The 13,953-nt window shown below is 43.3% G+C and overlaps 1 protein-coding gene across 1 annotated transcript in view; it reads left to right on the plus strand.

Annotated features, from left to right (window-relative positions):
• Window positions 1-2,061: 2,061 nt before the first annotated feature.
• DNAAF8 (dynein axonemal assembly factor 8) overlaps window positions 2,062-13,953 on the plus strand; it is a 147,930-nt gene continuing 136,038 nt past the window's right edge. The window contains exons 1-4 of the mRNA XM_077827455.1: window positions 2,062-2,208; window positions 4,946-5,059; window positions 6,302-6,823; window positions 12,472-12,574. Of these exons, the coding sequence (XP_077683581.1) occupies window positions 2,062-2,208; window positions 4,946-5,059; window positions 6,302-6,823; window positions 12,472-12,574 (886 nt within the window). The remainder of the gene's footprint in view (window positions 2,209-4,945; window positions 5,060-6,301; window positions 6,824-12,471; window positions 12,575-13,953) is intronic.

Raw genomic sequence — 13,953 nt, forward strand, 5'->3', positions numbered from 1 at the left:
GAATAATAGAGAATATTATAATGCCATCGTTATCAATCAGTGTTGTGGCAGTATACTGTGTGCAGTACTGATAACTGCATCTCAAAAGGGATATTGCAACATTACAAGAAGTTCACAGAAGGGTGATGAAAGTGATTAGGGTAATGGAAAGTCTCATATGAGAAAGATTGAAAAGACTGGGATAGTTACTTTAGAAAGGAGACTAATAAGAGGGGACATGATAAAAGCCTATAAAATAATGAATGGTATCAAGAAGGTAGAGCAGAACCTTCTGTTTTCCCAGTCTCTTAACACAAGTGGACACAATGGAATTACAAGGTGGCAAATTCAAAACTGATATAAGGAAATACTTTTTCACACAACCCATAATTAATCCATGGAACTCTGTCACAGAATGTCACTGAGGTCAACATTTTAGTAAGATTAACAAAAGATTGTCCATATGGATTGGACAGAGGAAGTGTGGTGTAATGGAGAGAGGGAACCCTGGTGCTCTGCCACTGGCCTGCTGGGTGAACATGGTCACTTCACTGCTCTGTGCCTCAGTTTCCTCAACCATAGAAGGGGGATAATGATGCTGACCCCCCTTTGTGAAGTGCTTTGAGATAGACTGTTGAAAAGCACTAGATAAAAGCTAGGGATTATTTATATGGGTAGCAAGAATATCCAGAATTGTCATAATGCTAACAAATTTTGGAAGAGATGTTAAATGTCATAATTCAGGTTTTAAGGCAATTTCTAGCTATTAGGGATTAGTAGGGGAATAACCTAAAATGAACGGTAGATTATCTCACTTCTACCTAATACAAGGGTGGTTGCACCTTCCACTGAAGCATCTGTTGCTGGCCAGTGGACTACATGGACATTGGGTCTGGTCCAGTCAGGCTATTCCTATGTTTCCTGTTACTATCTCCACCTATGACAGAAATCTTGGGTTTCATACAGGGAACTCTATATGGGGGAGTAACCCCGGTAACAACTCATCCCAGCCCTGTGGGAATAATCTTGCACTCAGCAGCTCCCATTCATTCTCTAGAGGTGACGTCATTCCTGTGCTAATCTCACCACATAAATCCAGCCCCATGTCAGGCATCAGATGCCATGCAAACTCAACACTGTCTGATATGGATAAAGGAGACATATTAGATGGATGATGTGCAAAGCATTCACAGGCATGTTATTCGCCTTGTGTATCTTAAATTGTAAGCTCCTTGGGCAGAGAATGAACCTTGCTCTGTATTTAAAACACTCTGTCAACCCGTGGCAATACAAATGATTTGAGAAGGATAATATAATCATAAGCATAATTAAATCAGTGACTGAGTTCCACACAATAGCAGCCTCCCAACCTTAATTACCAGTTAGAACAGATTTACTCCCATTTTCAATTCCTGTGGAAATCATATGATTGTATCACAAATTGAAAACAAAAAGGTTCCCAAATAGTATTAATTATCCAGTGAGCAAGGAGGCAGCCTCCACTGCCCCTTGTGAAATACCCCTTCTTAATGGACTGTAGGAAGAAGCCAGGAAAGAACCCACTCTCCATAAAAATGTTGAGAAGTCAAAATCCAAAGGGCAGATCTTTGTATCCCCTTTGTGCTATTCTCGCAACCCAAAATATACTTAAAGCATTCCCTTGGTATGGGGGAACCTTTGACTGGCATAGAGCTGGCAGTACCAACTTCACATCACCCCTTTCTGCCCCTCTCCCAGTGTAAGGGGTGAGCTGAGGTACGTGTGAGGGTGCTATTAGAAGCCAGCACAATTTAGAACAGCTGTGAGGCTGTTCTAAATTATGCCAGGGGCACAAAGATGTCAGCCTCATGGGACTCAGGTAGAAAGACAGTCTCCATATAATCCACTATACTGTAGATCATGTCCAGTGCTGGGGTATTGCTGACCGTATAACAATCAGAATGATAGGACTCCCAAGAATTAAGTTGAGGCTAATGCACATGGGATCCATTCCTACCCTGTGCTGACGCTACCTCTGTTTTCTTTAGTGGCATATGCTGAAGCCATTTTGCCTGTGAGTTGGTTATATGGGAGCTGTTTCAAATGGCATCAGAAGGACAAAGCCAGGAAAAAGAGGATTCATCTGAGGATCTTACAACCCCTTTCCGGGGTAACAGAACCTTACACTGGGGGGCCATCCTCTCTGCAGTGAAAGACCAAATCCCATCTCTGGAGTCTGACACCTCTACGGTAAGCATTGCTGTCCAGCATCCTTCCTCACTATGTTCCACAAAGGGCTCTCTGAATGGCAGCAGCTGAGGATCACCTCATTAGTGAGGAGCTCCTGAGTAGCCAGCGCTACTCTCAATGGACCGCTCATCTGCTGGGAGCAGTGCTGTAGTGGGTGTTAGTCCAGGAGTTCTGTAATTGTCAGACTGCTGCGCCCATCCTCCCCCTTGTGTTTTCATCATCTCAAACACTACTGAACTCAGGCCTGAGTCTACAGTGTGCTGAGCATCCTCAACTCTCATTGAAGTCAGCGGCACTGGCATCTCGCAGCATGAGGCCTCCTGTGTTGTTCATCTGCCTAACAAAAAGCACACCATGAAATACGCAAATAACCACATTTAAATGGAATTTATTTTGTTGTTCTACTTCATTCTGCTGGGGTATTAATTGTAGCACTGTTAGAGCCTGGCAGAAAGACTCTGAACATGCCTCTCTGTGGCTGAAGATCATGGAAATATGATCCTTGGCAGAGAGAAGATCTGGGTTCTCTTTGCTGCTCTGCCACTGACTCGCTGTGTGACTGTGGAAGAGTCATCCCACCCTACCCAGTGCACCTCAGTTTCCCCATCTGTAAAGTGGGGATAATGATACTTACCATCCTTTGTGTAAAGCACACTGAGACTGACAGATTAAAAGTGCTGCATAAGAGCTATATGGCATTATTATTTTCCAAGCATGTCTTTTGTACTTCTAAGAGGGTGACTGTCTACTTTAAGGGTAATAGGGACTAGGGCCCCGATCCTCAAAGGTATTTTGGCTCCTACCATTCATTGAAATCAATGAATGTTAGGAAGCTAAATCCTTTTGTGGATCTACCCCTGTTCCATGGTGTGTCCCTTAATGTTTCTGGGACTTTCTGAGTGGATGCTTGGGAAGGGCAGGAACAGTTGGCAGAGAAGAAGTTGGTCCTGGGAGAATAATTAATGCTTGCCAAGAACCATACTGTTTCTTTAAGGGCCTGGGGTCAGAAGACTTGTAGTGCAGGATGGGGCAAGGATCCCCTCTCTCCCAGCTAACTGGGAGGAAGGTAGCATATAGGCTGCCTCCCCTCTCATAACAGAAGACTCCAACAGGGGAAGGAACATTGCTTGTTCACCTCTCCCAGCCTAGCAAGTAAAAGGATTAAGTACAAAGGGGCCAATTAGGAGAATCTGCTTTAAGGCTGCAGCTGGCCTGGATCAGCACAGTACCAGCAAGGAGGAACTGTAGTGGCTTTTGTGATGTGATCCCTTGACCATGGGGACCTGGCTTAAGTATTGGTGATTCTGCCCAGGTAAGACCTCTATTTTCAGAGAACACACAAGTAATAATAGTTTTCAAACCTATTTAACTTTAAAGGAAGCTTAATTTTACCATCAAAGGAAACTATTTCTTCAGATTTAGGGTGTGGCTTAGTGATACAGAGATCATCTTGTGAGTAGCACAGATGAGGGAACTTTCAACGTGGGCATTAATCATGCTCATAAGAGGTAATGTGGTCTAGGAGATAGGGTACTGGACTGGGACCCAGATGACCTGGTTTTTGTTCCTGGTTCTGCCTCTGAAAAGCTGTGTGATCTTGGGTAAATTACTTACATTCTCTATGTCTGTTTCCCATCCCACCCTTTGTCTATCACGTCTATTTAGACTGTAAGTTCGTTAGAGCAGGGACTGCCTCTTACTTGGGCCCTGATCTCAGTCAGGGCTTCCAGGTGCTATTGAAATAAATAACTAATAACAGTATGACTGAAAAGATCTTTTTGTACCATGGTGTCATATATTAATTTCATAGTAAGTCAGTCCAAGGTCTCTTTCATACAAAAACATTCTTTGTTTCTACGCATCTGGAGGAAGCATCCTACTGAAATGTTATCTGTAGCTTGACCATGGTCCTTAATTTACATAAAGTAGAGCTGATTGCAGTACCCCTCATATTTAATACAAAACTGCAGCCTACCGAGACTCTATGTCACAGCTTGCAATGCTCCATCTTGATCTGAGCCGTGTCTGCTCACAACAAGAGATACTGCTGCACCTGAGACCTGTAATCTCGATGTGGTATGCTCTAGTATTGAAGAGGGCAGTGGCAGGTTGTGTTATACAATCAATGGGGGCACTTTGGCCACCCCTAATGTGCATTTCATTAAGACTAGAGCAAACTTGTGCAGTGCAGGGGGAGGAAAAATAATCTCACCAGGGAGTCAGGATTTGCCAGCCCAAAGAGTTACTGGAGATGATATGCCTTGCGGTATAAAAGGCAAAGTGAAAGCTGGAGCCTGTCTGCCTGATATGGGGGTGTTGATTCTTCCATTTGGTGTAAAGTATGGTTTCTACTTGTACATTCTAGATATTGCACTGGACATTGCAGTCACTGGGATTTGCAGATAACCCAGTACCTCTCAAGCTTTGGAATACTTACCTATTTTTGTCCCCGTTGATATCAATGGGACTTTTGCCATTAATCTCACTAGACATGGGTTCATACCCAATATTTTATCTAGCTCTTGTTATTGAAGCCCGTTAATGTGCTAAGTCACCAAAGAGAGAGTTTATCTCAGACTCTTTGGATGTAGAGTAGTTGACACTCCACTGATATGACTCAGCAGGATATCCCTCAACACCATAGCTAACTGTGAGATAAAGAAATGACTTATGCCCTCATGAAACATCTGTATAAATGTGCTGGCCCTTCCTTTCATTTCTTTGTTTTGTATGGCAGTCTGATTGTGATGAAGATGGGGAGCTGTTCATCTTCCAGCGAGATCTACCCAATCTGATTCCTGACTTGTCGGAAGAACTGACAGATCTTTCTCCAGGAGACACAGACATGCAGGTTATTGACTGTACTACTGCAGCCATATATTCTGTGGTTGTCGGCAGTGCAGCTACTTAATATTGCAGTAGATTTTTAGGTCGCACTGTGTGATATAAGTACCTGGGCCCTTTTTCTCATCTTGGGTCTGCGTCTCTCTTTCTCTCTCTATTCCTCATCTATTTTTGTAGGCTCACTTTGTCTCTCTATTCTTGGGATCTGGGCCCTTTTCTCTTAGTCCCACCTTCTTGCACTTCCTCTTGTTATCCCCTTATTCTCTGCCCACCGTCTGTCGGGAGGGTGGGTCCTTTCTTTAGAGGCTTATAGTGTGGATCCTCATTCTCCCTCCCAAAGGCTCTGGCCCTCTTTCTTCCCCTCACTGGCCTGGTCACGCTCTCTCCCAAGGAGCCCTTCAGTGTCCCCAAAATCAAATGAGCCTGGTTTTGAATGAGCTCCTGCTCTATGATGGAGATGATGCTGGCTGTCTTGCAGTAGTAGCTGACAGGTGGAGATGCAGGCAGTACGTACTTGTCAGGAATTATGATGTATGCATTGCAGGAGACACTGATTTGTTAGGGAAAACACTGTAGAACACTGAGTCTATGAACCTTTCTACAATAGATAATTGTCCCTCAGCCACTGACCAGCTCCTACCCATAGGATGATCTGTGAAGCCATACATCATCCAAGCATTAAAAGTAGGCTATGCAGCAGGTTAACTTGCAAGCCTTTCACTGTGTGAAATGTCTCCAATTACCATACTCCATATACAGAAACTAGAGATGAAGTAGTTAGGGTGGGTATATCAAGAAGTAATTGTATGACGTTAAAAACTGGGCATAGAACCATTCATAGATAACGGGATTACATTGCACCTGGAGTGATGAAACTCACTGATTACAGAAAGCTAGCTGGGGAGCAGGCCAGCTCCAGTATTTTGGCCTCAGGACACCAGCTTCTTGTATCCCCTTTCCTATTGAGCTGGGATCTGTATGTAAGCAATAACACAGAATAACAAGGCACTGGGCTAAAGGGGTTTCAGGTGCATCCAGCACTTCCTACAGTTACTGTTTTTACAAAATGAATCTCATTCTGCTTTGTAACAAATCTCAGAGATGAGACCTGACCCAGGCAGTTATTAGATGCCCACTCAATTTGAACCTCCATCAGCCAATCAGTTCTACTTGGTTTATTGTATGTCTCTTTATTGCTTTGGTGAGGGGAATGATTGTCTCTTCTGTGGGGCATTTTCTGTATCTATAGCAAATATCAGAATCTGTGGAACACTCCAGAGAGACTTGGAATGGAGACCTAGAAAGTTCAGATCTTCAGAAAGAAATGGATGTTACCCAAGCTGTGGGAAGAGAAAATGTACCATTGGTAAGAGATCAGACATATGCTTTTGCTAACCTGCCTGAAGACACTTCAAGCCAACAGAGAGCAGTCCTTGCAGATCCTACAGATCAAACTCTCAGAGGGAAAGAACTGGGCAATGGAAAAGACAGGGAAACAAAAGACTTTTGGACTAATAAAGTACTGTCTATGAAAGGGCCATATTTTGTAAATGCAAACAACAGTGAAGAGAGACGAAAGATGATAGAAACAAAAATACTCTCTAAGGTGACCTTAGAGGCACCATCTGGAGATGGAGGCAATTCAGAACTAAAAACAAAATCACCATTGGAGACTATCAGTGACAATCTAGAAAGAATCACTAAAGCAGAAAATGAGCAAGGAGCCACTTCAGCTGAACACCCTCGAGGGCTGATGCTCTTTTCATTGCAGGTAGGTGGGGCAAAGGGGTAGTTTTCTTCAGTGATTGCTTAGGTATCTAGCATGATGGATAATGCATTGGGTGCAGAATGTTCATTGACAATAAGAGAATATGAATATCCAATTCTGCACACACCATGTCATTATGAATTTATATTGCAGTAGCACCTAGGAGCCCCAATCACAGCCAGGGCCCCATTGTACTAGGTGCTGTACAAACCTGGAACAAAAAAAGCAGGCCCTGCCTTAAAGGTACAAGTAAGCCATGTTGGAAGTTAATCTCATTGATCAGAACAGGGAGTGTCCATGTTCAAGGACACAGGGCACAGAATCTCTGATGTGGATGCAATACGTGGTGATCTTTCTAGCCGTCTGGTTGCAGAGAGTTCTGACATTGTAACGAGAGGTATATTTGTCATGGCCAGACAGTAACATCAACAGTGTTGAGAACTTCCCCATTTCTTTTACTGGGGTACCAGTTTTTGAAGCTTAATTGGTGGGGTCGGTGACTTGCTGCTGTCATGGAATTGCAGCTGAAATATGATTGTCTGAGAGAAATTTTAACATCAGTGGAACAGAAACTTCTTGTTTGGTGACTGTGAGAGAAATCAGACTGAGAGACGTGATCCAGTCTCCTACCCTTGGCTGCTGCTCTTCTGGTCTACCAGCTCCCCAGGATCAGTGTAGCACTCATGAGATAGCCACCTGTGTGCTAAAATAGAAAATTAACAGTTCTTTATTTAATAAATTAAAATACATTGCCTCGTGGCTGACTACCATGAGAACCTTTGGATTTCTGTTCAGAGCCTTCAGTGGGGTCAAAGTACAGATTCTTCAACATGCCACAAACTTTACAGGACAAATTTACAAAAATCAGTATTGAAGCTGCGCTCTCAAAACATAACCGTAACTACATATGCATAGTATACACGCACTTGCCTTTTTGTGCACTGAGCTGCCTAGCTTGAGCCAGCAATTCCCTGTGTAGACTTTGTCCAAGCATTTTTGGGCCTAATTCTGATCTTAGCCCTACTAGTGGATATCAGGAGTAGCTCTGTTCAAGTCAATGGGCCTGATTGTCCTTTCAGTATCCATTTTACACAAGTACAACTCGTTGACGTCAGTAGAGTTACTTTTGATTTGCACCAGCATAAGTGAAAGAGTCAGGCTCAGTGGATTTTACCTTGGTGTAAAAGAGCAGAATCAGGCCCTTGTATACACAACTTATGCATGTGTGTAATAGGGTGGTTTGTGCATTAAGGGGTAGAAGCCTTGGTCAGCCGACCCTAGTTCCTAAGGAGGCGCACCTGAGCAGAGATCAACTGATTCCTCTGTAAACAGCAGCAGGAAGCTTGGGGCTGGGGAAGTTGAGTGGAGTACAGAGGTTGCAAGTACTGAGCAAATAGGCTCCACCAGAGAAATGTGAGACTACAGGTATGAAAGGCCTGGGAGTGACCTGATAAGAGGGGTAAACAGATGGACTGGAAAACTTCTCTTTTGAGTATTTGTTAATTTAATACATGAGACCCTAAGAAGGGCAAAAGAATCTGTGAGTTATTGAAGAGGGCCCTTGAGGGGAAAAGTGAGGCAGGGGCTGATGCAGGGCCATCCCTGGCCACAAGGGGGTGTGCAGGAGGTGACCTGTTTACAACCTGGTTTTGAAAACTAGCCCCTATTTAATCCCCAGCTCCTGAAGGTAGTTAAACTCATGCCTCACTTTAAGCATGAGAAGCCCCATTGAAGTCAATGGAACTACTCATGCTTAAAATTAAATCTGTGCTTTGGTTTGGGGCCATAGTAACTCACTTAAAGAGGCATATCTCATAGACTGACTTTCACAAGTCATCTCTTTTATTATCAGTCAAATCCTGCAAACCCTTAACTCCTTTGCTGCCGGGCCTTATCGGACGCCCTATAATAGTCTTTGCTCATGTGATAAGGATGTGCGGGAGTGGACCTGACAATATAATTATGTACATGATACATCAGTGTTTATATTTATTTAAATATATTATTATATTAATATATTATTTAAATATTATTTATTATTATTATTATTTAAATATATTATTTTAATATCATTTAAAAAGAAGCTGGTTGCCAATGACACCATAATTACAGCGAACATGTAAATTCAGAGCTTTCACTGAGATCCTTTGATAAAACTGTATCAGTGCTGAGATCTAACACAGTTCTCATTATAATAACCTCCATTGTCTGTCTGTCACTCCCTCTTGAGAGATGCTCCTCACTCTTTCCAGACCAAGAAATCTCAGGAGGAGCTGCTGAGCCATGACTAGTTTCATGTCACTGACACAGGTTTCAGTTTGTAGCCATCATCAGACTTTTGTCCTTAATCAGACTTTTAGCTGCAACTTACAATATTAGAATGAAGCTAATTAGTGTGTGCGTGGTGTAATTGCTATGGAGTTACAATGTAAGTGACAGCCAACTTCCTTTTCAAAATGTCATCAATATTTTTAAATAGTCATTGTCCTGATGCTATTATTTTATGGGCTGGACAGGTATGTTTTTATTAAAAAATGACATTTGAAAATATGTTTCAGTGGGGGAGAAAAATCAATCTGCAAGTTCTTTCGTGTTAAGTGCCTGATCCTGTTACTCATACAAAATAAGATTTAAATTAGTTGTTACCACTCAAGAAAGAGATCTTGGCGTCATTGTGGATAGTTCTCTGAAAACATCTACTCAATTGCAGGCTGTCAAAAAAGCTAACAGTATGTCAGGAACTATTAGGAAAGGGTAGATAAAATGACAGAAAATATCCTAATGTCACTATATAAATCCATGGTATGCCCATTGAATACTGCATGCAGTTCTGGTCAGCCCATCTAAAAAAAGATGTATTAGAATTAGAAAAGGTACAGAGAAGGGCAATAAAAATGATTGGGGATAAGAAACAGCTTCCATATGAGGGGAGATTAAAAAGACTGGGACTTTTCAGCTTGGAAAAGAGACGACTAAAACGATGTAAAGTCTGCTGCAGTTTCCACGGTATGCATCCGATGAAGTGAGCTGTAGCTCACGAAAGCTCATGCTCAAATAAATTGGTTAGTCTCTAAGGTGCCACAAGTACTCCTTTTCTTTTTGCGAATACAGACTAACACGGCTGTTACTCTGAAAACGATGTATGATAGTGGTCTGTAAAATCATGAATGGTGTAGAGAAAGTAAATAAGGAAGTGTAATTTATCCCTTTACATAACACAAGAACCAGGGGTCACCCAATGAAATTAATAGACAGCAGGTTTAAAACAAGCAAAGGAAGTACAGTACTTCATACAACACACAGTCTACCTGTGGAATTCATCATCAGGGGATGTTGTGAAGGCCAAAACTATAACAGAATTAAAAACAGAATTAGATAAGTTCATGAAGGATGGGTCCTTCAATGGCTATTCGCCAAGATGGTCAGGTATATAACCTCATGCTCTGGGTGTCCCTAGCCCTCTGATTGTCAGAAGCTGGGACTGGATAACAGGGGATGGATCACTCAGTGATTGCCTGTTCTGTTCATTCCCTCTGAAGCACCTGGCATTGGCCACAGTCGGAAGACAGGATACAGGGCTAGATGGACCATTGGTCTGATCAGAATGGCCGTTCTTATGTTCTTATGCCATAAATGAGTAACTGTATAAGGCCTAAATTTTCAAAAATAGTTACCTAAGTTGAGTCTTCAAAATACTGACCTGGTTTTATAATTAGGGAGTAGTCAGCTGTTGGCTTCTTTTATATTTTAGTTTTTAATACAATTTAGGCCAAGATCCTGCTATTCATTATGCTCAAGTGGCACCCATTGACATCAATAGGATGGATGCAGTGGTGTCTCCATGTAGAGTGTAATGAAGGATCCAAGCCTAGTGTCTTTACTTTAAGCAGGTATATTTTTAATTAATGTTGTGCCTTAAGTCACAGTCAGGACAGACACTTTCTATATGAAAAGCTGTCTGTAAATGACTAGTAATATAATAAAGCGAGCATTGTGGGCAGGTTGGGTATTTTGGTATTTGCATTTTTAAGCCCAGGGAAGGCTTTGAGAGGAATCGATAAATTCTGACATTTCCTGATATTTAGCCACCAGACGATGTTTCTCCTCAGTATATAAAGTAAAGAGCTGTGAATGTTGAACTTTAGTGAGCCACTGATATCCCATGAATTCCAGCGCAGACCCAGGATGGGTATTTGCATGCTGGGAAACATCTTACTGTTACAGCAGCCCAAGAAAACACAAACCTGGTCTGAAGAAGGGGTATGTAAATATTTAGACCCAGATCCTCAAAGGTATTTAGGCACCTTTGGGCTTTAGTGTTTGCTTGCCAAGCTGCAGATCTCTGCTTACAACTCCTGGGTGCATTTATTGACCAGAACATTTGAGCTAAGGTTGCAGTTGAAAACTCTCTCTCCTCACTGAAAAGTAGAAGAGGAGGATGGTGGCCTGCTTGGCTTGCTGCTTTGCTAACTTCCTCCTCTGGCTTCATGTAGCTAGCTCCTCTCCAGCCTAAATTGTGGGAAGAGTGCACATAGCTAATTATATATGGTGATGAATAATTTGAGGCCATCCCACTTTCTTATTGGACAACCAATTCTGAGATCCAGGTTGCTGCTGGCTGTGCTGTAGAAATAGTGTTCCTAGGGCAGGAACCCATCTGCCTTTAAGTAAGGTAGAACAGGGAGAAAACCAAGGAAGGGGGCTACATACCTCATCCTGAAAGTTGCTGAGGATCCACAGCTCCCTTTGAAATCAGTGGAAGTTACAAGTGCTCAGCACCTCTCAGGATCAGGCTCTGTATCCTTTCTCTTGGAAGAGAAGAGGGCATGATCCACCTGACTGTCTCTCTGCCTTCATGATTTTTCCTCATCTATTTTTATAGGGGTCAGTGATCCTGAAAGGAGGAGCCCGCTGCAGAAGTGGGTGTGGGGAGTGGGATGCATTATCTGATAGGAAACACAGTGTTAACATTTCACTGAGACTTGGGCTGAATCTGTGTTGCTGATTGGCATGAGAGGGAAGGAGGGACCAGCTGTTAGGAAGGGACTCCAGCGTGTGTTTAGCTGCTGGAACTGAGTTATAGGTTGGGGGAGAGGGTGACCACAGTAAGCGGAGTGGGATGTCAGGTGGATATTAGAGAGATGGGTCTTGTATTTCTGACCCTGAGGAGGTGCTGATTCAGTCCATATTACTGCATCCATCCCAGACTCAGCAGCTTATTCAGATAGGGCCGGAAGTTCCTCCACTCTTATCATGTTGAGCATCAGTCCCTCCAGCTAGGCTCTCTCAGCACTTAGATTGCACTTGGTCACATCAGATCTGCTCAGTCATTGCAGTTGAATGCAGACAATGGGAGGCACCAGGCAGTAGCTCCCCTCTTCTAGATAGCCATGCCAAGTTTTGTAGGTCTATCCTGTAGGACCCATGTCTCCAGTGGAGTACAGGTTCTTCTGCTGGGGAATGACAGCAACATGACACTGGCGGAGTTCAGGAAGGCAGGTGTCCATATGCTGTTCATGCATTCAGATACTTCTGCATGGTAAAGGTACTCAGGAGAACTTATCCCATGGAGTATAGGCCTTTGTGATTTTTACCTTTGTAATAATCTCTTGGGGATGAATTTTCCCTTACCATTGGTTTTATTCTTTCAGGATATCGAGAAGTGGGATCTAGACAAGATTCTCAAGGACCTGGAGGAGCAGAAAGACCCTAGAACTCGCTCAGAGGAGCCTGCTCTTCCTTCAAAGGATCATAGTAACATTACAAAACCAAAATATTAGCTAGCTGTAACTGCGTAAAAACAATCCGCTCCGAGTAGGACCCACCAGAACTGACCTCTGTTTTTGCCTATGTCATATTAGGAAAAACTTTTTCACTGGGAGGGTGGTGAAACACTGGAATGCGTTACCTAGGGAGGTGGTGGAATCTCCTTCCTTAGATATTTTTAAGGTCAGGCTTGACAAAGCCCTGGCTGCGATGATTTAGTTGGGGATTGGTCCTGCTTTCAGCAGGGGATTGGACTAGATGACCTCCTGAGGTCCCTTCCAACCCTGATATTCTATGATTCTCTCTAACTTCTCTTTGCCTGTCCACATTGATGGTGCCTTGAACATATATCCCTCTGCTTAACTTCTCTTACGCTTAAGAATTTTTATTTTTATTTCTAACCTAAACTTTCCTTTACTGTGAGACCATTGCTTCTTAGCCGGCCATGTTCTGAGAATGAACAATTCCCTTCCTTAATCTGTGTCAAACGTACAGGGCCAGATGCAGCCCTGGTCTAAGCCTATTGATAGAAACAGAAGCACAATAGGGCTGAATTTGTCCCACTGAGCCTATAGACTGGGGTCATGTCTGCTAACTTCTGCCCATCCCATCGTGGGGCCATATTGCCTAGGATTTGTGGTTATATCCTTTCAGGCAGCTGGGCAGTGTGCAACACATTGCCTGGGGCACCTGCTGCTTTTTAAAGGAGATGTAGTGTATCACCTATGACTTGCTCCTTCTTGCCCACTCTAGAACTACAGGATGGAGGTCTCTAGGAGCCACTGTGCAGTGTCATCTTTCAGCTTCCCACTTCCCTTGCAATGTGGCTTCAGCAGATGTGGGTAGATTTTAGCCTTTGGAAAGGAGTAGCATGAGCACCCAGCTAGCACCTTCTGTTCCCCATACATTAGTTGCCTCTTGGGGCTATGGCATGCTGGAAGACATGGAAAACAGGCCCTCTTACCTAATACCCAGGCCCAAATTGGATCAGACTTCTAAGTCTGAGAAGATACCAGGCCCTATGCTTGGGGAGTAAAGGTGGGTAGGAGGCCTATGGGGTACAGATAAATACAGTCAGTTGGTAAGTGCCATTTAAACACTTAGTGTCACTGGAAATTGGAGTTCTTCTTTGAGTGATGTCCCTATGGATGCTCCACTTTAGGTGTTTGTGCACCCCTGCGCTCATAATTGGAGATTTATGGAAGCAGTGCCGAGTGGGGTTGCACATGCACCGTCCCCATCTTGCGTCGCTTCAGGCGATTAACTGGCGCTGTGCGACCAACCCTCCCTCAGTTCCTTCTCTACCACTATTGGCTCAAGTTGGAGCAACTAGCAGCGCCTCTCGGATTTCTGGGTAGCATAGTTTC

The sequence above is a fragment of the Eretmochelys imbricata genome, chromosome 10 (assembly GCF_965152235.1).
Source record: "Eretmochelys imbricata isolate rEreImb1 chromosome 10, rEreImb1.hap1, whole genome shotgun sequence".
Classification (NCBI taxonomy): Eukaryota; Metazoa; Chordata; order Testudines; family Cheloniidae; genus Eretmochelys; species Eretmochelys imbricata.